Source organism: Hyla sarda, chromosome 3 (genome assembly GCF_029499605.1).
Source record: "Hyla sarda isolate aHylSar1 chromosome 3, aHylSar1.hap1, whole genome shotgun sequence".
Taxonomy (NCBI): Eukaryota; Metazoa; Chordata; class Amphibia; order Anura; family Hylidae; genus Hyla; species Hyla sarda.
Window position 1 is genome coordinate 431,914,101 of NC_079191.1, and position 27,633 is coordinate 431,941,733.

The window sequence follows — 27,633 nt, forward strand, 5'->3', positions numbered from 1 at the left end:
ATTCAAAATGCGTTTTTTAGAGAAATATCATGAGGTGAAAATTATTTGACCCATAGTCACAACAGAGGTGTTTTAGGAAGACTATGTCCACGCATTGAATTTTTACTGTATTTTTCATGCTTTTACAATATAAAAAAAAAAAAAAAAAAAAAAAAAACATTGCACAACTTCAGTAAAATAGCTAAATTTTTGCCACGATTTTGGGAGACCCATAGTAAAAACTAATTCAGCATGAAATGCAATGTGTGAACACAACCTCAGAGAAGGTGTGCAACTACCATAAATCCTGATCCCATAGAGATAGCAGCAGTATACAGATAGAGCTGGAGGGGAGGTGTATAACTACTATATGTCCTGATCCCATAGAGATAGCAGCAGCAGTATAGAGATAGAGCTGGCACAGGACACATTAAAGGGGTATTCCAGGGAAAAAATTTTTTATATCAACTGGCTCCAGAAAGTTAAACAGATTTGTAAATTACTTCTATTAAAAAATCTTAATCCTTTCAATAATCATCAGCTGCTGAAGTTGAGTTGTTTTCTGTCTGGCAACAGTGCTCTCTGCTGACATCTCTGTCTTGGGAACCGCCCAGTTTAGAAGAGGTTTGCTATGGGGATTTGCTTCTAAACTGGGCGGTTCCCGAGACACGTGTCATCAGAGAACACTTAGACAGAAAAGAACAACTCCACTTCAGCAGCTCATAAGTACTGAAAGAATTAAGATTTTTTAAATAGAAGTAATTTACAAATCTGTTTAACTTTCTGGAGTCGGTTGACATATTAAAAAAAAAAAAAAAAAAAAAAGTTTTTTCCTGGATAACCCCATTAAGCACTGTGATTTTCTTTGGGTCAGACTGGTGATCACATGAGCCAGTTACAGTAATGAAATGCACGGTTGCAGCTGTGCCGGAATAAATCAGATGGCGTTGTAGGACTAGTGATGGAAAGCATGCGCAATATGGGCAAAAATTAAAACAAAAAACCCTGGAGTGCTTCTTTAACCATGAAAATAAAATAAAAAATAAAAAACTTTGCTACGGAAAACTCCGCTCTAGATACAGTACAGATGCCCTTTAAGGGGATGACCTATTCACCTACTTGTTGCTACCAAATTCCATTTTTATAAAAAAAAAAATAAGAATCTCCAAAAAAAAAACAAAAAAAGTTGTTTAATGTATTTTAATAGCAAACTTACAGGACAGCACAGAAGACAGACGACAACATTAAAAACATGTAGCTGAATGTCGGACGACTCCGTTAGAAAAAAAAAAATAAAGGAGAGTGAATGGATGGAATTTTACGACATGGCAAAAAAATGCTACAAACACTTAAGTCGCCTTCAATAGGAATTTTACTCAAAAAAAAAAAAAGTTATAGTAATTTCCAAATGCTGGCATTGTCCAGAAAAAAACAAAAAACAAAAAAATCTAACCGATTTATAATTTTTTTTCTTATAAACTTGACATGTTTTATGTTATTAACCCACTGAAAGATCTTCTGTAGCTGTTAACAGTATATAGAAAATGTGCCCAACCTTCCCTACACAGCCAAGGCAGCCATTTTGTGAGCTGAAAGAGAGGAAGCAGCCATTTTACGGAGGGCAGCACCAGTGTTTATGAAACAAATCCACTTCAATAAGAACTGGAGACGCCACAGAGGCGAAGGAGAGGTGCGTCATATGCCTCTACGGCGGCCGGGTTCCTGTTGAATTTCAGGCTGAATAAAAGTTCAGCTCACAAAATGGCTGCCTCAGCTGTGCCTCAGATATGCTCTAAAATGGAGGATGTCATTCCCCGCCTTTCAAAAAAGGGAGGGAAAAAAAACAAAAAAACACACAAATGAAAAAAAAAAAAAAAATGGAAGAAGTTTGCCCGCACCTGAACCTGTCCCCTACATTTCCATTCACAACCATATATTTAGGTACCTTTAACCCCACGGAGGAAAAAGAAAAAAAATATATATATCTAACGTTCAAACTACCAATTACAAGGAAGAAGAGATTTATTTTTGAGTTTGAAGATGACAAGATAGGAATTTTTTTTTCTTTCTTTCTCTCTTTTTTTTTTCTTTAAGCGCGTTCTCCGCGTATGCGGCGTGCTAGCTGGATGTCTTTTGGCATAATTGTGACGCGTTTGGCGTGGATAGCACACAAGTTGGTGTCTTCGAACAGTCCGACCAGGTAGGCCTCGCTAGCCTCCTATAAGACAAAAAGGAGACATAACATTTTTTAAATATACTGGAAAAAAAACTGATCTACAATAACAAAACAGTGTTTTCCAACCAGGGTGCTTCCAGCTGTTGCAAAACTACAAATCCAAGCATGCCCGGACAGCCGCTGGCTGTCCGGGCATGCTGGGAGTTGTAGTTTTGCAACAGCTGGAGGCACCCTGGATGGGAAACACTGACCTAAAACATCACATTTCTATAAAAGAAAAAAAACGGGTGTTACAAAACTTCAATTCCCAGAATGCTGGGAGTTGTAGTATTGGAGGCGCTCAAAGTAGGGATCGACCGATATCGGTTTTTTAATTGCCAAGGTAATTGCCGATACCGATAATGCCCAAAATCGTGATTATCGGCCAATAATATCAGCCATACCGATAATCGGTCGATCCCTAGCTCAAAGCACCTTGGTTGGGAAACACCGCCCTAAAGAATAACCTGTGTGCATAGGGGATAGGCCATGTCTGAACAAGGCCCAAGTACAACCATAGGGGGAGATTTATCAAAACCTGTCCAGAGGAAAAGTTGCTGAGTTGCCCATAGCAACCAATCAGATCACTGCTTTCATTTTTTAGGAAGGCCTATGAAAAAATGAAAGTAGTAATTTGATTGGTTGCTATGGGCAACTAGACAACTTTTCCTCTGCACAGGTTTTGATAAATCTCCCCCTATATAAAGCCAATATTTATGCTTTTTTTTTATAGCAGATTTGGCATAAATGCTGCTTTTACATTTCCCTGCAGCGCCACCTCAGGAGAAATTAAGCATTACACAGTGTCTAAGCGGCTGGACCCCCCTCCCACAATCAGACATCTTATCCCCTATCCTTTGGATAGGGGGATAAGATGTCTAGGGGCGGCGTACCCCATTAAGGAGGATATGTATTAATGTTAGGGTGCAGTGTATTTGGTTTCCAGATCCCCAAAGTTTAGGCCCTATGAGACAGAGACATAGAAGCCATCTCTATCCTGTTCGTGTCTATAATGGTGATTAAGGAGCTGCAATAGCAGGGTTTAACTGCTGTTGCAAAACTACAACTCCCAGCATGCCTGGACAGCCTTTGGCTGGAGACACGGGGCGATTTATAAAACCTGTCCAGAGGAGAAGTTGCTGAGTTGCCCATAGCAACCAATCAGATCGCTGCTTTCATTTTTAACAAGGCCTTTGGAAAATGAAAGAAGCGATCTGATTGGTTGCTATGGGCAACTTTTCCTCTGGACAGGTTTTGATAAATCTCCCCCACAATGGCCCTTATTTACTAAGAGTGTTGTGTAGTTTTCTTTGTGGGTTTTAATTCCCTACAATTTTTTTCTTCAGTATTTACTAAGGTTTCCCTACATTTTGTTTTTTTGTTTACACATGTTCTGATCCGTCGGGTTTTCCTCAGCTGAAATCCACCACATTTTCTGTGGAAACCTTAGTAAATATGTTGTTTTTTTTTTGTGAATATGTGGGGTACATGCCCTTTTTCAGTTACCACGCCCCTTTTACCAACAGCCACGCCACTTTTTCGGGTGCTCTTAGTAAAATGGAGAGTTACTTTTCTTTTTTTTTTCAATTCTGGCACAAATTCTGGCACACAACCCAACAAAACATGTCGGGTTTGCAATAGTAAATGATGGCTATTGTATGGGACATCCTGCTCTGAGCATTGTTGGTCTCCCATCCACTGCCCAGACCAGGATACCTGCTGCGTAGCATTCTTGGAGTTGTTTTGCAACAACTGGAGGTACACTGTTTGGACAAAAGACTGTTCTATACAATAGCGTTATCCTGAGAGCTTAAAGGACAACTGCAGCCATAACTTATCCCCTATTCACAGGATAGGGGATAAGTGTTCGATCGCAGGGGTGGTCCGACAGATGGGACCCCCTGGCGATCTCCCAAACAGGCCCTGGCATTACCGCTCTGTGAGAGCTGCTAACGCGCGCCCCCTCCACATACAGCTCTATGGGAGAGGCGGGAGGCAGGAACGCTGCCTCCCCACCTCTCCCATAGGACTACATGAAGGAGGCGTGTCGGCCGCGGCATCATGCTGTGGCCAGCACGCCTCCTGCATGGGAGAGCCAAGGCAATGCCGGGGCCCTGTGCAGGAGATCGCAGGGGGTCCCAGCAGTCAGACCCCCCACAATCAGACACTTAACCCCTAAACTGTGGATAGGGGATAAGTTGTTATGGCTGCCTATTTCCTTTAACTATTAGTCTGACCTAGAAGCATTGATAATTTTAATTGGCGCGTAAACAAAGCTCTTCATCCTGGAGTCCAATTATGTGGCCTCGAAAAAACAGAAGACCGGGTGTAATTATTACCATTATTACGCTCATCTGTTTTATACGGGAATAATTTAAAAAGCAATTATTTTGCCGAATAGCTTTCTGCAGAAGACTAACAGTCAATGGAGGCGATGGATGAGCGCCGCATCTCATGGATAATTAAAGAGACAGTGCGTTGAATAAGAATGGCCTTCTACCCGAATACACGTGCAGGAGCGACAGAACGGACCCGTTCGTATCAAACACCATGGGGTACTCCACCGCGATCAGACATCTTATCCCCTATACTTTAGATAGGGGATAAGATGTCTGATCGAGGTGGTCCCGCCGCTGGGGACCCCCACAATCTCTGGCGCAGCACCCCAGTCTTCCACGAACGGAGCATACTCTGCTCCATGCCAGATGACTGGCGACTACAGCCGCAAGCCCCCTCCATTCATGTCTATGGGAGGAGGCATGACAGCTACGTAGTAGCCATCACGCCCCCTGGCAAAGACATGAATGGAGGGGTGTGACGTCACGAACACGGAAGCTCCAAGTTTCCATGTTCCAGACACAGCTACTGCCGGCCCGGAGATCGCGGGGGTCCCCCTGCGATCAGACATCTTAACCCCAATCCGAAGGATGTATTTCTGCTAAGTACCCCTTTAAAGAAGGGCGTCTCCTGCTCAGCACTCTCCTCTCATTCACCGACAAAACCTCCGTGTAATACTGCATTTCTCCTTTAGTGGTCACTGCAGGGAATATGAGTGGCTGATGGCGATCACTGGATCAGGATTTCTTTACCCCTAAAAGGACCACAGTTTTTTTTTTTTTTTCTTCATTTTTGAACTTCTGTTTTTTCCCTACTCAACTTCCAAAAATCATAACGCTTTCAATTGTCCACCTACAGACCCATATGAGGGCATGTTTTTTGCGCCACCAATTCTACTTTGTAATGACCTCAATAATTTCACCATAAAATCTACAATGAACCCAGGAAAAAATAAAAATAAAATAGTACAAAGTGAACAAAATATGCAACAATGTTTTTTTATAATGCGCACGCCATACACTATAAGGGTGCGTTCACACTGAGCAAATCATGAGGAATTCATGCTGAAAAATGTACTTGCCGAAAAAAGAATTTTCTTTTCGCAAGCAAATCGCGAGGAAATGGGGGAGAAAGAAGTGAAGGATTTTTCAGCCATTTCCACGCAAACGCGACGTCGGGAAAAAAATTTTCTTCACCATTGACTTCTATTGATTTCTGCTAGCGGATTCCGCTTGAAGAATGAACATGCTCTTTCTTCAAGCGGAACGGAATTCAGCGTCGGAAATCCGCTAGCAGAATTTCCGCAGTGTGAACAGGACAGCGAAAAAACATCAAAGTCAATGGGCAGAGGAGATGGGCATTAATTTGGAGCGGAGAATTCAAGAGGAATTACTCGAGTAAATTCCTCTTGAATAAGTCGTGTGAACGCACCCTTAGTGTCACAAGGACGTTTACAGGTTACATAGATATTCTCATGGTATGGTCTGATATAACCTTTTTAGAAAATGGTCCTGAATGTCAATCAAGTGATGCTGCGGCACTTCATTATCCTTGCTCCACCTTCTTGACACTTAAAGGACAACTGCAGCGGGATTACACTTATCCCCTATCCACAGGGGGGGGGGGGGTCCGACCGCTGGGACCCCCCCTGATCTCCCTAACGGGGCGCCGCCATAAGCGCTCATGGTGAGCGCTAAGGCGCGTAGCGACGACCTAGAGGCGACCAGTTCTATGGGGGATGCGGGGAGGCACGAATGCTGCTCCCATAGAGATGTATGGAGCAGGCAAACCGGCCGCAACGTCATGCTGCGGCTGGCACACCCCCTGCACGGGACAGCCGCGGCCCCGTACAGGAGATCGCCGGGGGCCCCAGCATTCGGACCCCCCGCGATCAAACACTTATCCCCTATCTTGAGGGTAGGGGATAAGTGTTTGTATTGCTGCAGATGTCCTTTAAAGGGGTACTCCGGTGAAATAAAAAAATTTCCTATCAACTGGTGCCAGAAAGTTAAACAGATTTTTAAATGACTTCTATTAAAAAAATCTTAATCCTTCCAGTGCTTACAAGCTGCTGTATGCTCCACAGGAAGTTGAATTGTTCTCTTCTGTCTGCCCACAGTGCTCTCTGCTGACACCACTGGACATGTCAGGAACTGTCCAGAGCTGGAGAGGTTTGCTATGGGGATTTGCCCCTGCTCTGGACAGTTCCTCATATGGACAGAGGTGTCAGCAGAGAACACTGTGGTCTGCTTCCTCTGTAGTATACAGCAGCTGATAAGTCCTGGAAGGATTCAAAATTTTAAACAGAAGTAATTTACAGATCTGTTTAGCTTTCTGGCACCAGTTGATTTTACAAATTTTTCTTCCACCGGAGTACCCCTTTAAGCCCGGGTAGAAAATCATCATTATATTGCAAACCCATCAACACTAGCACAGGTATGTTAGACCCAGTCACCCATCTCACTGCAACTTATATCCTGAATCCTTAACTCCAAAAGTGTATTAGCTGCATACATAGCATTAGATTGTCCAGCCCATTCACCAGCCTTAAAGGGGTACTCCAATGGAAGTTTTTTGTTTTGCTTTTTCATCAACTGGTCTCAGAAGTAATTAACAAATCTGTTTAACTTTCTATTTAAAAATCTTAATCCTACCAATACTTAGCTGCTGTATGCTAGAGAGGAAGTTCTTTTCTTTTTGAATTTATTTTCTGTCTGACCACAGTGCTCTCTGCTGACACCTCTGTCCATGTCAGGAACTGTCCAGAGTAGGAAAAAATCCACATAGTAAACCTCTCCTGCTCCGGACAGTTCCTGACATGGACCGAGGTGTCAGCAGAGAGCACTGTGGACAAGACAAAAAAGAAATAAAAAAAATAAAAAAAGAACATCCTCTGTAGTATACAGCTGCTGATAAGTACTGGAAGTATTAAGATTTTTAAATAGAAGTAATTTACCAATCTGTTTAACTTTGTGACATCAGTTAATTCACATTCATACATATATCAGTATTGCTGGTCCATTGCACTACCAGGTCTTTCTATACAAAATAGGCCTGCATACATGCTGGGAGAGCAAATTAGTAGATAATTATTAACCTCATATCTGTAATACTATACGTCTCCATGGCAACAGACTACAAACAAACCCTGCGTAGTCTGACCCTGCAGTTTAGTTTTATACTTAACCAGATTTCTTGTATATTTCTCCTAACCTGACCCTGCTGGTCCCCTGACTTGCCCAAAGAGATGCCCACCACATCCAGGTGGAGAACGATTAGGTCAGTGTTTTCCAATCAGGGTGCCTCCAGCTGTTGCAAAACTACAACTCCCAGCATGCTAAACAGCAGGTATCACGGTCTGGGCAGTGAATGGGAGACCAACAGCAATGCTCAGAGCAGTGTTTTCCCACCAGTGTGCCTCCTGCTGTTGCAAAACTACAACTCCCAGTATGCCCGGACAGCCTTTGGCTGTCCGGGCATGCTGGGAGTTGTAGTTTTGCAACAGCAGGAGGCACACTGGTTGGAAAACACTGGACTATGCATGTGCGGTGCCCTCCGATGCATAAACAGCAATCTTTTCACTCATTCTGTGCCCAAAAATGCCAATAGCAGCCTAAAATGGGAATACCCCTTTAATGGATCGTCTTGTGTTTAGTTCAGAGGCGGCAAGGAAGCCGCTTCTTGAATATCAATAAGCCGCGCAGCGGAGCACCGCACAATGTACAGACGAGGATTTCACATTACAAAAAGAGCTATGGGCTATTTTAATAAAAATCCAAATATAAAGAACGGCTCCGATAAAATAAACCCGCATACTGTAGCGCGGCGGCCATTATACAAATGCAGCGTGCTCGGTTATTACGTTACTGCTGCGATATACAAGTCATTGTTTGACGCGTCCATCAGCAACCATCATGTTAAAGAAACAGCAGCAAATAAATAAAGATGTCTAATATATAAGGGGTTTTGTCTTATCGCAACCAAAAACGAAATGGGTCTGACTACCCACCCCCCTGGTTAACTTAATTGGGACAGAGGAAAATGGTGTCAGCAGCCACTACAGGTGAAAGGTGGTATTACATAGCCAGACTTTTGTAACCACACAAATAAGTAGCAAAATGAAAGCAGCTTATAAATATAATTTATTCACCTACTGAGTTGATCAACATAGTAATCACCAATCAGATACTGATCCTGAGTTATATAGTGTATTATACTCCAGAGCTGTACTCACTATTCCGCTGGTGAGGTCACTGTGTACATACATTACATTACTTATCCTGTACTGATCCTGAGTTATATCCTGTATTATACTCCAGAGCTGTACTCCCTATTCCGCTGGTGAGGTCACTGTGTACATACATTACATTACTTATCCTGTACTGATCCTGAGTTATAACTTGTATTATACTCCAGAGCTGTACTCACTATTCTGCTGGTGAGATCACTGTGTACATACATTACATTACTTATCCTGTACTGATCCTGAGTTATATCCTGTATTATACCCCAGAGCTGCACTCACTATTCTGCTGGTGAGATCACAGTGTATATACATTACATTACTTATCCTGTACTGATCCTGAGTTATATCCTGTATTATACTCCAGAGCTGTACTCACTATTCTGCTGGTGAGGTCACTGTGTACATACATTACATTACTTATCCTGTACTGATCCTGAGTTATATCCTGTATTATACTCCCAGAGCTGTACTCACTATTCTGCTGGTGAGATCACAGTGTACATACATTACATTACTTATCCTGTACTGATCCTGAGTTATATCCTGTATTATACTCCAGAGCTGTACTCACTATTCTGCTGGTGAGGTCACTGTGTACATACATTACTTATCCTGTACTGATCCTGAGTTATATCCTGTATTATACTCCAGAGCTGTACTCACTATTCTGCTGGTGAGGTCACTGTGTACATACATTATATTACTTATCCTGTACTGATCCTGAGTTATATCCTGTATTATACACCAGAGCTGTGCTCACTATTCTGCTGGTGAGGTCACTGTGTACATACATTACATGACATCCTGTACTGATCCTGAGTTATATCCTGTATTATACTCCAGAGCTGTACTCACTATTCTGCTGGTGAGGTCACTGTGTACATACATTACATTACTTATCCTGTACTGATCCTGAGTTATATATCAGACAGGAGGCTCATATCTTATGCATTATTCTTTCTTTAATAATGCCCATAGCAGAACAAAATTCAATAACAATCAGTGTAAAGAAAAAACTACAACTCCCAGCAGTCCCGGGACCACAGCAGCCACTCCTCGTCTGTAGCCCCTATATAAGGACTGCCCACATATGGATCCTCCTCTTTCTTTCTGCTCATGGCAGAGCATACAAGCTAAGTGCTATCTGTGATTAATACTTTGATATTTTCCTTAATTGTTAGTCATACCTATTATAGATATTGTGGTGTTGGGAGAAGATATTCGCGATTATCTTCACCCATTCGCATTCTATGCGATTTTTACTCCGTTTCGGACAACTATTTCCCCGGCGCTAGTTTTCTCATTACTCCGGTTCATCACCTCACTCTCTCTCTCCAACTCTCCGCTCCTCATACCTTCCACCGCTTTCCATCCCCCCCTCTCCCGGCGCCATTTTACCTTCTTCTCCTACGTTTCTGCGCTTCGCGCGCGCGGGATAGGGGCGGATCTTCGCGTGCCGGCCGCATTTCTTCGCGGCCTACACGCTGAGAGGGGCGGAGTTCCCTTTCGTCACTGGACCGCGCTCCTGCGCCTTCCAATCAACGCCCAGCCGGACGTAGTCTCGCGAGACTTCGTCCCCGGGTACAAGGACTCTTGGGCTCACCTCCCACCGCTGCGTCAGTGCAACGCTAGCGGTGTGGAGGACGGAGCCTGTACCAATACTTCCCTTACATATATTGTAGGTAGATTTCAGGAATTTATTCCTTCCCCTCATCTACCATTCTCTCTTCCCTCTAGTTTCTCCTACAGATAACCTAGTAGATTTCAGGAATTTATTCCTCCCCCTCATCAATCCTTCTCTTTCCCACTAGTTCTCCCTCAGATTACCTGTTAGTCACTATGGCTGAGGAACCCTCATCTGCTCCCAGTAGAGGGGAGAGCTCTTTAGACTCGGCCCAATTTATGACCGCCAACCAGATACAAGACTTAATTAATAAGTCTGTTCAGGCGGCTTTGGCCTCCGCCATGGTAACCTCTGGATCACTACCAGCGGTATCCTGTGCATCTGTCCCGCCATTCCAAGGCGGTGAACCGCCAATTAAGAAGGGAAAGGTTTCCCATAAAAGGAAACACACATTGGCGGCATCTGACTCCCCGGCAGGGGAAGATAATAATGTGCTCCAGGCAGCCCCTACCCCGGCCTGCCAACCCCAGCATCCATCAGACTCCACTCGACCCCTGGGCCTCAGGGAGTTACATGAGAAGAGGCACAGATCCGCTAGACGGACCAAACCCGACTCTTACGTAGATTCCTCTGACGAGGATTCGTCGGGATCATCCAGCGAGTCTGACGACTTTGAATCAAACCCTAATATCGAGGATGCTGGGGATACGGCGTTCGACACCGACGCCAACCCTGTTACACAGGGCACTGTGATCCTAGACTCCCTAGGTGAACCCCTTTTTCACCCTGATTCCATCTCTCATCCACGATCGGGTGAATGGTCCCCACTTCCTCACGTGGCCCAGTATGTGGAGCTCTGGGCTCGTAAGTCCCTAGACAGGACCAGCCGTAACAAGCTGAGAGCTGAGTGTCCCAGGCCCTTTATTCCCAATAAAGTAGTGGCAACCCCCGAAGTGGACCCCATTTTGATGAAATACCTAATGAAATCGGGTAAATTCCCTAAGAAGGGAATAGAACGCTCATTTAAAACTATCCAGGAGCGTATCTTAGACTTAATGGGCCCTCTCACCAAGATACTCAACCTGTCTGAGCAGGCCGCATCGACAGATCAGCCCGTCGATACCCGTCAACTCCGGGGGTGGGCCCAGAGGGCCATATGCCTGGCAGGTACGGCCAACACCACCTGCTCGACTGAACGTCGTAGGTCGATCCTTATGCGCCTCGACCCGCAGCTGTCCCACCTAGCTGAAACTGAGTCTGGGCCTGCAGCAGCAGGAATGCTATTTGGGGACAACTTGATGAAAGACATCAACAGGTTTGTCGGCCTGTTTACAGGGCTGGATAAAGCCCAAACCTCATTAAAGAGATCGGGGGCAAATAAGCTTTTTCCTCGGGCCGGCAGAGGTAGAGGCCGATCTGCCGGCCGCACCCCCTCCTATAGGCCACAAGGCAGACCCTCTGCCCAATACCAGTACCCTCAGGCTCCTCCGTCCTACACTGTCCCAATGGCACAACCGTCGCCTTTCTTCCCTCCCAGAGGTCGACCTTGGCGCGGACGTGGCGGACGCGGATATCCCCGTTCCCGTCCAACTACCGGTAAGTGTGCCAGATATTCCACATGCTCACATCCCTGTGGGGGGGCGCCTGATGTATTTTTCCCACGCCTGGTCTGCGATTACGGCAGACGCGTGGATCCTACAGACAGTAGCGGGATTTCACATAGAACTCCAATCTCTACCGGTCCTGGGTATACAGCCAGCCCCTATCCGTTTTTCACAACACAACATGTTGCTCATAGACAACGAGATTCAAGATCTCCTGTCCAAGCAGGCGATCCGAGAGATCGACCCTTCTTCCCTGGGGTTCGTAAGCAACCTTTTCCTAGTGAAGAAAAAAGGGGGCGGTTACCGTCCGGTCATAAACCTTCGGGAACTAAACCAACATGTCACGTATCGCCATTTCAAGATGGAGGGAATTCACTCCCTTCGCGATTTGTTACAACCAGGCGATTGGCTGGTGAAGGTGGATTTGAAAGACGCTTACCTCACCGTCCCTATCCACCAAGATTCCCAGCACCTTCTTCGTTTCCTCTGGAGGAACCACATGTGGCAATTTACTTGCCTTCCGTTCGGCCTGTCATCAGCTCCGTGGTGCTTCACCAAACTGATGAAACCAGTGGTGGCATCCTTGAGGAGCAGAGGGGTCCGTCTGATCATTTATCTGGACGACCTCCTCATCATGGCCCGCTCCAAAACGCAAGCTTCTCTCCACATGTCATGGACGGTGCTACTTCTGCAGAATCTGGGATTCATAATCAACCGAGAAAAATCGGTTTTGATCCCTCTGCAAGAGATGGAGTTCCTTGGCTTCTTGGTGGACACCAATCAAGCCGTTCTCCGCCTTCCCAAATCCAAACTGGCCCTGATCCGCAAGGAAATCAGAGCGGTCTTACGCAGAGGGTCCTTATCCTTAAGGGTACTAGCGCGCTTGGTGGGCCTATTAGCAGCCTCTATCCAAGCCATCTTCCCGGCCCCCTTGCATTACAGGGCCCTTCAGAGACTCAAGATTATGCACCTGCGCCAGGGCCTCAGGTATGCGGACGAAGTTCCTCTTTGTCCGGCAGCCATCGAGGAGTTGCAGTGGTGGCTTCGTCATGCCGTCGAGTGGAACGGCAAAACCATATTCAATTCCTGCCCGGACGTCATCATAGAGTCGGACGCGAGTCGTCTCGGCTGGGGCGCGCGGTGCGGGGAGGCTTCCACAGGAGGGACTTGGTCCGCCACGGAGGTCGCCCTGCACATCAATGCCTTGGAACTCTTAGCGGCATTTTTTGCCCTCAAGAGCTTCTTGCCACAAGCGTCCAATTGTTGCGTTTTGTTACGCATGGACAACGTGGCGGCGGTCCAATACGTCAACCGCCTTGGGGGCACCAGGTCCAAGATGCTTGCAGATCTTGCCAGGGACTTCTGGCATTTCTGTCTAGATCGCAACATTATCCCGGTGGCGGAATATATTCCGGGGGTCTCCAACACGGTGGCCGACTGGAATTCTCGCTACTTGCTAGACTCCAGCGATTGGCGGCTGGATCGATCAGTTTTTCTACGGTTGAGACAGCTTTGGGGTCCATTGTGTACGGATCTTTTCGCTTCTCGCCTCAACCATCAATTACCTCGTTTTTTCAGCTGGAGACCGGACCCAGAGGCGTCGGCAGTCGACGCTTTCCGTCTCATCTGGCCCAGGGGAACGCACTACGCGTTTCCCCCATTCCAGATGATCTCCAGGGTTCTTCTACATACGATGAACCAGAAGGCGACGATTGTACTGATCACCCCCTGGTGGCCCACACAACCGTGGTTCCCTCTCCTTCTGGGGATGGCAGTGGACTACCCCAGACTTCTGCCCCAATTTCCACAGCTCCTCTCCAACCCGGCCGGGGATCTCCACCCTCTGGTGTTGGAGGGCAACCTTCCTCTCCTAGCGTGGTTGGTCTCGGGGTCCCGGATGCGGACCAGGATCTTTCAAGATCAGCTAGGGATCTCCTCGCCCTGGCCTGGGCCCCCGGGACTAGATCGGCTTATCGATCAGCCTGGAGGCTCTGGGTTCGTTGGTGTGATCAACGACAGATTGATCCCGTACATGCACCTGTGTCTGTAGTGGTGAACTACTTGGCGGATTCCTTTGAATCCGGCAAATCTTATAGTTCCATCAACGTTTACCGATCGGCTATCGCGGCTTACCATTGCCCAGTGGACTCTTTGCCGGTGGGCAAACACCCACTGGTATGTAGACTGTTGCGTGGCATTAAGTTTACCCGGCCCCCGCGGCCGAGATATCAGTCGACCTGGGATGTCTCCAGGTTGCTCGAGATGTTTGTCTCTTGGGAAGACAATGACGATCTTCCCCTAAAACTGCTGTCGTATAAACTGACGGTCCTTTTATGTTTGGTGTCTATCAAACGCGTCTCGGACGTGAAGGCTTTGGACGTCTCTAGGCGACAATTTTCGCCTCAGGGAGTCAAGTTTTCCGTGGTCCGACGGACCAAGACAGGTATCCACTCGGTCTTTTACCCGTTTTTTCCCGCGCATCCTCGACTTTGTGTGGTTCGTTGCCTACAGGCGTATGAATCGCAGACTGCAGATTTACGGTCTCCGGATTTCTCACAACTTCTTATATCCTATGTCAGACCTCACCATCCGGTGGCCTCCGCTACCTTGGCTCGTTGGGTGCGTTCCGCCATGGATATGGCGGGCATAGACGTCTCCCTGTTTGGAGCTCATTCTTCTAGGGGTGCGATGGCTACCAAAATAGTCACAGCAGGGGGCTCCCTTTCTGACTTGCTCATGGCTGCTGATTGGTCTTCAGAGTCTACCTTTCGCCGGTTCTACTTCAGACCGGAGGACCATGTTTCCATGTCAGTTTTGTAATACTATTTCTGATTTTGTTTCTCTGTCGATACTTATTAGCTTTGAACTTGCATAAGATATGAGCCTCCTGTCTGATATATAAATCGAGATTTTCCTAGCTTGTGACGGAAAATATTAGTTATATGAAGACAGGAGGCGAGTATCTTCCCTCCCTACCCACCCTGTTATGATTTTTTTATTGTCTTTTCAGGATACTGAAGGCATTGGCTGGTTTCCTGTCTACTAATAACCTGTTGGTTAAGCACTGCTGGAGTTCTCTACAGTCCCCGTTGGGACGAAGTTAGGCCGTCGAGTGGCCTCGTTTTCTGAGTTCTGGCCTTACTGGCCGAAGATTGAAGGAGCGGTGTGGATGTCTGGCTGGCGTTTCGGCTTCCTATGCGGCTCTGATTCGCGTGAAGAAAGAGGAGGATCCATATGTGGGCAGTCCTTATATAGGGGCTACAGACGAGGAGTGGCTGCTGTGGTCCCGGGACTGCTGGGAGTTGTAGTTTTTTCTTTACACTGATTGTTATTGAATTTTGTTCTGCTATGGGCATTATTAAAGAAAGAATAATGCATAAGATACTCGCCTCCTGTCTTCATATAACTAATATTTTCCGTCACAAGCTAGGAAAATCTCGATTTATATCCTGTATTATACACCAGAGCTGTGCTCACTATTCTGCTGGTGAGGTCACTGTGTACATACATTACATTACTTATCCTGTACTGATCCTGAGTTATATCCTGTATTATACTCCAGAGCTGTACTCCCTATTCTGCTGGTGAGGTCACTGTGTATATACACATTACATTACTGATCCCGAGTTATATCCTGTATTATACTCCAGAGCTGTACTCACTATTCTGCTGGTGAGATCACTGTGTACATACATTACATTACTTATCCTGCACTGATCCTGAGTTATATCTTGTATTATACACCAGAGCTGTACTCACTATTCTGCTGGTGAGGTCACTATGTACTAGGGATGTAAGAAAAAAAAAATCGATTTCCGCGATTATCACGATTTTTCACTTGCCAATACTGAATCGATTCAAAAATATTTTGAATTGATTCAGTATCGGCAAGTGAAAAATCGCTTTAGTGATGTGGAATTTGTATCTCCTGATGCACAGAACAGCATGTCCCGGGCATCAGGAGATACAAGTTCCACATTTTGTCAGCCAGATCTGACGTATCTGGATGTATCTGGATGTATGGAGCAGGCTCCGACTCGTGCCCGCTCCGTACTCTGCGGCCCCCAGCTGATTTCAGTATCCGGGGGCCGCTGATGCATCACCGCCGCTAATATCCAGCATGCGGCGCTCTGCAGTGTGTATGGAGTGGGCTCCCGACTCGTGCCCGCTCCATACTCTGCAGTCCCCAGCTGTTCTTAGTAGCCGGGGGCCGCCGCTAATAGCCAGCATGCGGCGATCGCCGCGGCTGGCTATTAACCCTTTAGATCGCCGCTGTCAAAGCTGACAGCGGCGTCTAAAGGGAGATGTGTATGCTCTCCGTGGCTCTGTCATTGATAGATCATGGCTGGACCAGACTCTAGGGGTGTGAATCGCCAAGAATTTGGCGATTCGATTCGAATCGCGATACCAGTGTGGCGATTCGATATATCCCGATATATCGCGATACCGTCTAGGTGACGATACATCGCGATATATCCCGATATATCGCCCACCTGGGAGCATTCATAGATCCCAATAGACGCCGCTGTCAGCTTTGACAGCGGCGATCTAGTACTCCGGTGCACACTTTTCTCATGTTATCCCGTCCGGGCTGCAAAATAAAATAAAACGCACTTTATCTTACCTGCCAACGAGCCCGCGGAGCTCCGGTACAGGTGTTCGGTCCCCGGGCTGTATTCTTCTTACTTCCTGTTAGTCCGGCACGTCACATGGAGCTTCAGCCTATCACCAGCGGAGGCGGGACATCGCTGCGGCTGGTGATAGGCTGAAGCTCCATGTGACGTGCCGGACTAACAGGAAGTAAGAAGAGTACAGCCCGGGGACCGAACACCTGTACCGGAGCTCCGGGGGCTCGTTGGCAGGTAAGATACGGGCGTCCGCAGATAAAAATTTCACATCCCTAAAAGAATCGATTCAAAAATATTTTGAATCGATTCTGTATCGGCAAATGAAAAATCGCGATTATCACGAGAATCGACTTTTTCTTACATCCCTACCAGACTCTATCAATGGATCGCAGATAAATGGAGTTCAATAGAACTCTATTCATCTGTCAGAGGAATCTAATGATTCCTAAAAGACTAATAAAGTGTACAAAAAATAAAATAAAGTTTTAATAAAAGCGTAAAAGACTGTTTTTTAAACAGAATCGGGATATATCGAATCGCCACACTGGTATCGCGATTCACACCCCTACTCCAGAGCTGTACTCACTATTCTGCTGGTGATGTCCCTGTGTACATACATTACATTACTTATCCTGTACTGATCCTGAGTTATATCCTGTATTATACCCCAGAGCTGTACTCACTATTCTGCTGGTGAGGTCACTGTGTACATACATTACATTACTGATCCTGTACTGATCCTGAGTTATATCCTTTATTATACTCCAGAGCTGTACTCACTATTCTGCTGGTGAGGTCACTGTGTACATACATTACATTACTGATCCTGAGTTATATCCTTTATTATACTCCAGAGCTGTACTCACTATTCTGCTGGTGAGGTCACTGTGTACATACATTACATTACTTATCTTGTACTGATCCTGAGTTATATCCTGTATTATACCCCAGAGCTGTACTCACTATTCTGCTGGTGAGGTCACTGTGTACATACATTACTTATCCTGTACTGATCCTGAGTTATATCCTGTATTATACCCCAGAGCTGTACTCACTATTCTGCTGGTGAGGTCACTGTGTACATACATTACATTACTTATCCTGTACTGATCCTGAGTTATATCCTGTATTATACTCCAGAGCTGCACTCACTATTCTGCTGGTGAGATCACTGTGTACATACATTACTTATCCTGTACTGATCCTGAGTTATATCCTGTATTATACCCCAGAGCTGTACTCACTATTCTGCTGGTGAGGTCACTGTGTACATACATTACATTACTTATCCTGTACTGATCCTGAGTTATATCCTGTATTATACTCCAGAGTTGTACTCACTATTCTGCTGGTGGGGGTCACTGTGTACATTCAGGATCAGTGCAGGATAAGTAATGTAATGTATGTACACAGTGACCCCCACCAGCAGAATAGTGAGTACAACTCTGGAGTATAATACAGGATATAACTCAGGATCAGTACAGGATAACTAATGTAATGTATGTACACAGTGACCTCACCAGCAGAATAGTGAGTACAGCTCTGGGGTATAATACAGGATATAACTCAGGATCAGTACAGGATAAGTAATGTATGTACACAGTGACCTCACCAGCAGAATAGTGAGTACAGCTCTGGGGTATAATACAGGATATAACTCAGGATCAGTACAAGATAAGTAATGTAATGTATGTACACAGTGACCTCACCAGCAGAATAGTGAGTACAGCTCTGGAGTATAATAAAGGATATAACTCAGGATCAGTACAGGATCAGTAATGTAATGTATGTACACAGTGACCTCACCAGCAGAATAGTGAGTACAGCTCTGGGGTATAATACAGGATATAACTCAGGATCAGTACAGGATAAGTAATGTATGTACACAGTGACCTCACCAGCAGAATAGTGAGTACAACTCTGGAGTATAATACAGGATATAACTCAGGATCAGTACAGGATAAGTAATGTAATGTATGTACACAGTGACCTCACCAGCAGAATAGTGAGTACAGCTCTGGGGTATAATACAGGATATAACTCAGGATCAGTACAGGATAAGTAATGTATGTACACAGTGACCTCACCAGCAGAATAGTGAGTACAGCTCTGGGGTATAATACAGGATATAACTCAGGATCAGTGCAGGATAAGTAATGTAATGTGTTATATCCTGTATTATACTCCCGAGCTGCACTCACTATTCTGCTGGTGAGATCACTGTGTACATACATTACATTACTTATCCTGTACTGATCCCGAGTTATATCCTGTATTATACTCCCGAGCTGCACTCACTATTCTGCTGGTGAGATCACTGTGTACATACATTACATTACTTATCCTGTACTGATCCTGAGTTATATCCTGTATTATACTCCAGAGCTGTACTCGCTATCCTGCTGGTGAGGTCACTGTGTACATACATTACATTACTTATCCTGTACTGATCCTGAGTTATATCCTGTATTATACTCCCGAGCTGTACTCGCTATCCTGCTGGTGAGGTCACTGTGTACATACATTACATTACTTATCCTGTACTGATCCTGAGTTATATCCTGTATTATACTCCCGAGCTGCACTCACTATTCTGCTGGTGAGATCACTGTGTACATACATTACTTATCCTGTACTGATCCTGAGTTATATCCTGTATTATACCCCAGAGCTGTACTCACTATTCTGCTGGTGAGGTCACTGTGTACATACATTACTTATCCTGTACTGATCCTGAGTTATAACTTGTATTATACTGCAGAGCTGTACTCACTATTCTGCTGGTGGGGTCACTGTGTACATACATTACATTACTTATCCTGTACTGATCCTGAGTTATATCCTGTATTATACCCCAGAGCTGTACTCACTATTCTGCTGGTGAGATCACTGTGTACATACATTACATTACTTATCCTGTACTGATCCCGAGTTATATCCTGTATTATACTCCAGAGCTGTACTCACTATTCTGCTGGTGAGGTCACTGTGCACATACATTACATTACTTATCCTGTACTGATCCTGAGTTATATCCTGGATTATACTCCAGAGCTGTACTCACTATTCTGCTGGTGAGGTCACTGTGTACATACATTACATTACTTATCCCATATCCAAATTCACAAAATTACCTGCAAAGCACCAATAGCAGCGCTCTGGAAGCGCAAGTCTGTTTTGAAGTCCTGAGCGATTTCACGAACCAAACGCTGGAACGGGAGTTTGCGAATCAGCAACTCAGTGGACTTTTGGTAACGTCTGATCTCACGAAGAGCCACAGTACCCGGCCTGAAAGACAACACGGAAACTTACGTGAAATCATTATTCAGTCTTACAGCTAAGAGTCTGATACAATTGTATCCAGTCTAGACAATGCTCTGTGAGCTAGACATCCTGGACCCCAGACTGATACATTGTACATAACTAGTCCTGCTCTCAGCTGAGAAGTGATACAATTATATCCATTCTAGACAATGCTCTGTGAGCTAAACACCCTGGACTCCAGACTGATACATTGTACATAGCTAGTCCTGCTCTCAGCTGAGAAGTGATACAATTATATCCAGTCTAGACAATGCTCTGTGAGCTAAACATCCTGGACTCCAGACTGATACATTGTACATAGCTAGTCCTGCTCTCAGCTGAGAAGTGATACAATTGTATCCATTCTAGACAATGCTCTGTGAGCTAAACATCCCCGACTTGTGTGTAGCAAGAAGAGTGTTTGAAATGATGAGGAACAAAAAGCTTGTATATTAGGAACTATACTCCATTTGCAATAATCCCCTTTAAATTTGGGAATTGCCATTATTTCTATGGTTATGCGAGAGGTGACTACAGCTGCTGCAAAACTACAACTCCCCGCATGCCCAGACAGCCAAAGGCTGTCTGGGCATGCTGGGAGTTGTAGTTTTTCAACAGCTGGAGGCACCCTGGTTGGAAAACACTGTGCTAATCATTCTCTACCTCAGGTCAGGGAACCCCATTCTGGAGGCAGGTGCCAAATGGATGTCCGGGCATGCTGGGAGTTGTAGTCCTGCATAATTCAGAGGGCCACTGTTTGGTGACCACTGACACGGACTATTCAATATTCATGCACGCTAAACCAAGCCAAGTGTGCATACGTATGGGTAGAACCGCTGCTGGACGGCATTTCACTGACATCTACCGTACATAGATTGGCGACTAATAAGGGTTGTCTAGGATTAGAAAAACATGACCGTTTTAATCCCAAAAATAGCGCCACCAGTCCTCAGGGGTCATTTGTGGTACTGCAGTTTGGCACCACATTAATGGAGAAAAAAAAAAAAATTAATAAAAAAGGTGTGGTACTGTTTCTGCAAGACAAGAGAGCTTGTCATGTTTTTTTGGTAATGACAATGACAATTCCTTTTAAAATACGTAGATTACACAAGGTTCCGGGTGTTGCAACTTTTTCTTAGAACTGCAATACTAGATGCGCGCATCCTTATGTCAATAATCTCAAGACACTGCAGAAGGAGCAGCAGAAATTGGGTTAAAAGGGAACTTGAATGGTTTTCTAATTAATTCTACAGATTTGTAAATTACTTCTAATTAAGAATCCTAATCCTTCCAGTACTTATCAGCTGCTGTATGCTCCAGAGGAAGTTGTGTAGTTCTTTCCAGTCTGACCATAGCGCTCTCTGCTGCCATCTCTGTCCGCGTCAGCAACTGTCTGGAGCAGGATAGGTTTTCTATGGGGATTTGCTCCTGCTGTGGACAGTTCCTGACATGGACAGAGGTGTCAGCAGAGAGCACTGTGGTCAGACTGAAAAGAACTACACAGCTTCCTCTGGAGCACACAGCAGCTGAAAAGTACTGGAAGGATGAAGATTTTTTTATAAGTAATTTACAAATCTGTATAACTTTCTGGCACCAGTTGATTAGAAGAAAAAATAAATAAATAAATAAAAATAACAGCACCACTCTTGTGCACAGTTTGTGCCTGGTATTGCAGCTGAACTCCATTGAAATGAATGGGACCGAGTTGCAATACTACAACACAACCTGTGCAGACTGAATGCTATCAGCAGGGTCATCCCTTTATCATGTGTTTCTCAATCAGGGTGCCTCCAGCTGTTGAAAAACCACAACTTCCAGTATGCCCGGACAGCCAAAGGCTGTCCGGGCATGCTGGGAGTTGTGGTTTTGCAACAGCTGGAGGCACCCTGATTGAGAAACACTTGATAAAGGGTTGACCCTGCTGATAGCATTCAGTCTGTACAGCACCAACAACAAAGATGTGCAAGTAAACACTTTGTTGTGTGCCCCTAGTGGTCAATATGTGAACTACAATATTTAGAAATGTTTTTTTTTATTCTTCATTTCCAGTCAGAAAAATAATAAATAAATAAATAAAATAAAATCCGATCATCCAGCATAGTGGCCGGAGGTCCCCTCACCTGCCTCCGTCCGTCTCCCGGGGTCTTCTGCTCTGAGATCAAGCAGACCAGAGCAGTAGATCACCGATAATACTGATCAGCGCTATGCCCTATACATAGCACTGAACAGTATTAGCAATCAAATGATTGCTATAAATATGGGTCTATTAAAGTGTAAAATAAAAGAAAAAGTATTTAAAAAAATGAAAAATCCCCTCCCCCAATAAAAATCTAAATTGTCCCTCCCCCCCCCCCCATTTTACCACAAAAAGTTTAAAAAATAATAAAACATTTTGCATCGCCGTCTGCATAAACATCCATTTGACTGCAGCAAGAAGAGCTCTTGAAAATCACACTGGAATGTTGCCCCAATTTTCAATATTCTACAGCAAGATACTAATACACTTTCAAGATCTCCGCTTGCTGTGACTGAACGGGGAACATGCATCTATACAGTAATGTGTGATCACTCTCACCTGGTCTCGCTCACACAGATGAAAGTTTGTTGCAGTGTATCAGTCTAGAGCTGTTTTTCCCCAATCCCTGGCTCTTCAGCTGTACAACTACAACTCCCAGCATGCCACTGGTAGGAAAACACTGCTCTATATTATTGTCTGTGGTAATACGGATCTTCTCTACTGATACACTGTAACAAGATGGGAACATGCGTCTCTATGTTAGTGTGATAACTTTGACTGGGTCTTGTTAAAGGGGTACTCCGGTGGAAAAAAAAAATTCTGATGCCAGAAAGTTAAACCGATTTGTAAATTACTTCTATTAAAACATCTTTACCCATGCAGTACCTTTTAACAGCTGTATGCTGCAGAGGAAGTTCTTTTTGAATTAATTTTTTGTCTTGTCCACAGTGCTCTCTACTGACACCTCTGTCCGTGTCAGGAACTGTCCAGAGCAGCATAGGTTTGCTATTTTCTCTTGCTCTGGACAGTTCCTGATACGGGCATAAGGTGTCAGCAGAGAGCACTGTGGACAAGAAAAAACAGAAATGAAAAAAGTAAAGAATTTCCTCTGTAGCATACTGCCGCTAATAAGTACTGGAAGGGTAAATATTTTTTAATAGAAGTAATTTACAAATCTGTTTAACTTTCTGGCGCCAGTTGATTAAAAAAAATAAAAAAAAATAAAATGTATGTATATATATATATATATATATATATATATATATATATATAAATAAATAAATAAATAAATAAATAAATAAATAGTTTTCCACCGGAGTACCCCTTTAACAGCTGAAACTTTGTTGCAGTGTATTTGTCTCAGTGTTCCTCTAATCTGTGGCTCTCCAGATGTTGCAAAACTAAAGCTAGCTCTAAGGGCATGTTGGGAGTTGTAGTTTTGCAGCAGCTGAAGAGCCACAAAACACTGATCTAGAATAATACACTGCAACAAATGCTCAGCTGTGTGAACAAGACCAGCTCGAAATTATCACATTAACGTAAAGATGCATGTTCCCATTCACTCACAGCAAGCAGAGATCTTGAACGTACATTAGAATGTTGCTGAATGTTAAAATGTAAACTCATCTTTCAGCATTCTACAGCAGTGCTTCCCAACTAGCATGCCTCCTGCTGTTGCAAAACTACAACTCCCAGCATGCCCGGACAGCCAAAGGCTGTCCGGGCATGCTGGGAGTTGTAGTTTTGCAACAGTTTTGCCCTGTTTCCTGCTGCTCCCTGAACCCTACACTCTAACAATGTTCCTATAGATTGAGGAAACAGGAGATAAAGGGATCCTTTACATAGTCACTGACTGCAGCGATAACAGAATGGAAGGTCACCCACGACCACAAACCCCTTAAAGGGGTACTCCACTGGAAAACAATTTTTATTTTATTTTTTTTAAATCAACAGGTGCCAGAAAGTTAAACAGATTTGTAAATTGCTTCTATTAAAAAATCTTAATCCTTCCAGTACTTATCAGCTGCTGTTATGATCCACAGGAAGTTCTTTTCTTTTTGAATTTGCTTTCTGTCTGACCACAGTGCTCTCTGTCGACACCTCTGCCCATTTTAGGAACTGTCCAGAGCAGGAGAGGTTTTCTATGGGGATTTGCTCCTACTTTGGACAGTTCCTAAAATATATGCTTCTCGTGACTATACTGTAGACATGCAGAACGCCACCTGGTGACAAGTCAGTGCAAGTGCATTAAAGGCAGGATTAGGAACCACAACATCAAATCTTATGCTGATCAGCATTACAGACTGTATTGTGCTCCAGAGCTGCACTCACTATTCTGCTGGTGATGTCACTGTGTACATATATTACATTACTTATCCTGTACTGATCCTGAGTTATATCCTGTATTATACTCCAGAGCTGTACTCACTATTCTGCTGGTGGGGTCACTGTGTACATACATTACATTACTTATCCTGTACTGATCCTGAGTTATATCCTGTATTATACCCCAGAGCTGTACTCACTATTCTGCTGGTGAGGTCACTGTGTACATACATTACATTACTTATCCTGTACTGATCCCGAGTTATATCCTGTATTATACTCCAGACCTGTACTCACTATTCTGCTGGTGAGGTCACTGTGTACATACATTACATTACTTATCCTGTACTGATCCTGAGTTATATCCTGTATTATACTCCAGAGCTGTACTCACTATTCTGCTGGTGAGGTCACTGTGTACATACATTACTTATCCTGTACTGATCCATGGTTATATCCTGTATTATACTCCAGAGCTGTACTCACTATTCTGCTGGTGAGCTCACTGTACTCACTATTCTGCTGGTTGTCATTATAAACAGTCAGCAAGCCTGGTATAGGAAGTAACTCAGGATCAGCAATGCATTTACACATGTTTACATAAACAGGATACTATATGATGAAATATACAAGGTTTGCAATCCTTGCATGGGTCAGAATCTTATTTCTACATAAACATCTGCCTTCTCCCTGCTGCCAAAAACAAAACAAAAATGTATTCCAGCTCTGTTAAAACCTCACTAGATTTGGGTCAGACAGGTTAGACCGCTGGTAATTAACTTTCTCCAGCACACAACGGGTAAACACAGCAAGAACAGTCAGTGTAAAGGCTGCCGTGCACGCCAGTGGCCTCTAGCGGCGGCTCTGTGCAAGCGCACCCGACAGTGTCTGCCGCCGGATCAGGTGGGAACTGAGCCAACAGCAGCGGAGCGGACCGAGCAGAGCGGCGGATGCGGCCACCTCCACCCCGCCCCCCACCACGTCCAAATCTCCCTCCACAACCACCCATCCCAACACATAAGATCCAACATCCCTCACCCCGACCTGATCCAACATGGACAATTTACAAAAAAAAAAAAAAAAAAAACTAAAATAATCCATAAAAAAAAAAAAAAAAAAACACAAAAACCTCCATAAACCCCCTACACTCCACCACTAAACACAACTGTATCAATTTTGCATCAAGCTGCGAGCAAGAGGGGGAGTTTTGCCAATTTAACCCCTTCAAGCCCCCCTGATCGATGCACAGTGCTATGCCCCTCCCCATCAGCAGCAATATGCATGCAAAATAAAATGCACTTAAAAAAAAAATGTATATATTTTTTTTCTTACATTTTTTTATTTATTTAATTTTTGCATAAATAAAAAAATAAATTAAAAAAATATTCTTAAAACAACTCCCAGTGTCACCATTCAGTATCACAGTCCATGCAAAACATTTAAATATATATATAAGATCTATTGGGGACTGTAAGTTATGATTGATTTGACTGTTGCACGCATGCGCAGTGGTAGAACCCCCGCGTCACCCCCCCCCCCCCCCCTTCCTTCATCCTCAGTTTACCTGTAACGATGCGGTTTCTTCACCCCTCCAGTAGAGGGCGCGCTCTTCCTTGCTGCCTTGGTCGCCAGCTGCTTCCTGGGGGCTTTTCCACCGGTGGATTTACGGGCTGTCTGCTTGGTACGAGCCATGGTGTAGAGAACAGAGGAGTCCTAAACCTGCTCCCCCCCCACCCCAATAACAGCAGCATAGAGGGAGGAAGAGGAGGAAGGGGAGGGGGGCAGAAATAAAAATCAGAATTTAGTAGACTGGAATAAACATGGTCTCCAGCATCACCTCCAGTTCTTCCCATTCACCTACAACAGTGGTCTTCAAAGTGTAACCCTCCAGCTGTTGCAAAAAACTACAATTCCCAGCATGCCCGGACAGCCAACGGCTGTCCGGGCATGCTGGGAGTTGTAGTTTTTGCAACAGCTGGAGGGTTACACTTTGAAGACCACTGACCTAACATGACCGGTTTTCAAACTGTGGCGCTTCACTACCCTGAGATCTCCTCCTCCTGAGCTTCTATTTACATTGGCAAAAAATACATCCTACAAGGGGAGCATCGACCCCCAAAAACTCCCCACACCCTCCTAAATATGCAGCTTTATAAGGACCCCCCCCCCCAATACTGAGAACCCTAAGAAACAGCAGACAGATAGATATATATATATACTCCAAGCAATGAGACATAATACTACATAAAAATGAAATAAAAATATAAAATAAAAAACAACAAAATAAATCAGACCAGGACAAAGCCCGGACATTGTTCTCAGGGGGGGGGGGGGGGTACAAATCCTAACAATCACCCCCTAGAAGGGCAAACTGCGGGGCACAGGCACTTTACAGCCACCCCTCCCCCACCAGGCAGGTCCCAGCTGTTATGAACTGATCCCAAGTGATGGCAGGACCCCCCCCCATGATTACACAGCAGTCAGTATTGGGGGGTTTAGAGAGAAGTTTGGGGGGGTCCTGTGGGTGGGGACAGTCCGGGGGGCTCGCGCGGTGACCGTTAATCCGCGGCGCCTTGTGAACATTTCAAACTGATACAATAAACATTCTAAAAGCGGATACAATGTATCAAGGTGACCACGTGTAAATAACCCCCCGGGAGGAGGGGGAGCAGAGGACGGGGAGGGGTACTGGGTGCCCAGAGTGGGGCCCACTGACCTGTAAGGGCCCCCCCCAGAGGGAAGCACATGGGGCCCCTGTCCTCAGCTGCTATAGAGGAATAAATATGGTGACCGGAGAGAGAGACAAGATGGTGAAGCTGAGCAACAACTGGGGAGCACGGGGACATTAGGGGGGCATTTTGCATCGGTTTTTAGGCACTTTCCCCCCAAGTGTGGAGGCCGGGGGGAGGCCAACCTGTTAGAGTGGGGTGTGAGGGGGAGACTGGTGCCGGTCTGGGGGGGCAGCTCCTGCTGGGTTGGGGGATTTTGTCGAGTGAAGGAGCCCCGGGTAGTGGAGGGGGAGCTGGGCAGGAGCGGTGTGAGGAGGCACCGGGCACCGCCGCTCTGTACACACCAAAAAGTTTGTGTGGGGGGTCGGGAGGCGGCCGGGGGGAGCCCAGGCAGGGGGGGCGGAGGGCCAGGCTCGGTTTCGGGAGTTTTGGGTCCGGTTTGGGTTCAGGGATCAGCACATAGAAAACTTACCTTCCCCGCTAGCTGAGAGCACAGGCTTCTGGCTGCAAACACAATTGAAAAATGGCTGACATTGGTGAGTGCCACAAAGCCTGCCGAGAGCTCCCTCACCCGGCCAGCCAATCAGAAACAATGGAGGGAAGGCCCAGCCACCGGGGAGAGTGTG

The 27,633-nt window shown here is 45.2% G+C and overlaps 1 protein-coding gene across 2 annotated transcripts; it reads right to left on the reverse strand.

The window, feature by feature from the left end:
• Positions 1-1,709: 1,709 nt before the first annotated feature.
• Positions 1,710-27,633, reverse strand: LOC130363128 (histone H3.3A). 2 transcript variants are annotated; one of them, XM_056568509.1, is made up of 4 exons: positions 27,480-27,633; positions 25,843-25,997; positions 19,768-19,921; positions 1,710-2,197 (listed from the first exon to the last, which is right to left on the reverse strand). In XM_056568509.1, the coding sequence occupies exons 2-4, from the start codon at positions 25,968-25,970 to the stop codon at positions 2,069-2,071; spliced, it is 411 nt and encodes a 136-aa protein (XP_056424484.1). In that variant the 5' UTR covers positions 25,971-25,997; positions 27,480-27,633; the 3' UTR covers positions 1,710-2,068. The 2 variants fall into 2 exon arrangements, with proteins under 2 accessions (XP_056424484.1, XP_056424485.1); XM_056568510.1 differs by lacking the exon at positions 27,480-27,633 and adding an exon at positions 26,140-26,161.

What these genes read in the sequence shown, in the direction of transcription:
- LOC130363128 (XM_056568509.1), bottom strand. Translation starts at nt 25,970, where the DNA reads ATGGCTCGTACCAAGCAGACAGCCCGTAAATCCACCGGTGGAAAAGCC. An exon ending in AAGAAACCGCATCGTTACAG is followed by an intron (nt 19,922 to 25,842) that starts GTAAACTGAGGA and finishes GTTGTCTTTCAG; the next exon opens with GCCGGGTACTGTGGCTCTTC. An exon ending in CTGCTATTGGTGCTTTGCAG is followed by an intron (nt 2,198 to 19,767) that starts GTAATTTTGTGA and finishes TTTGTCTTATAG; the next exon opens with GAGGCTAGCGAGGCCTACCT.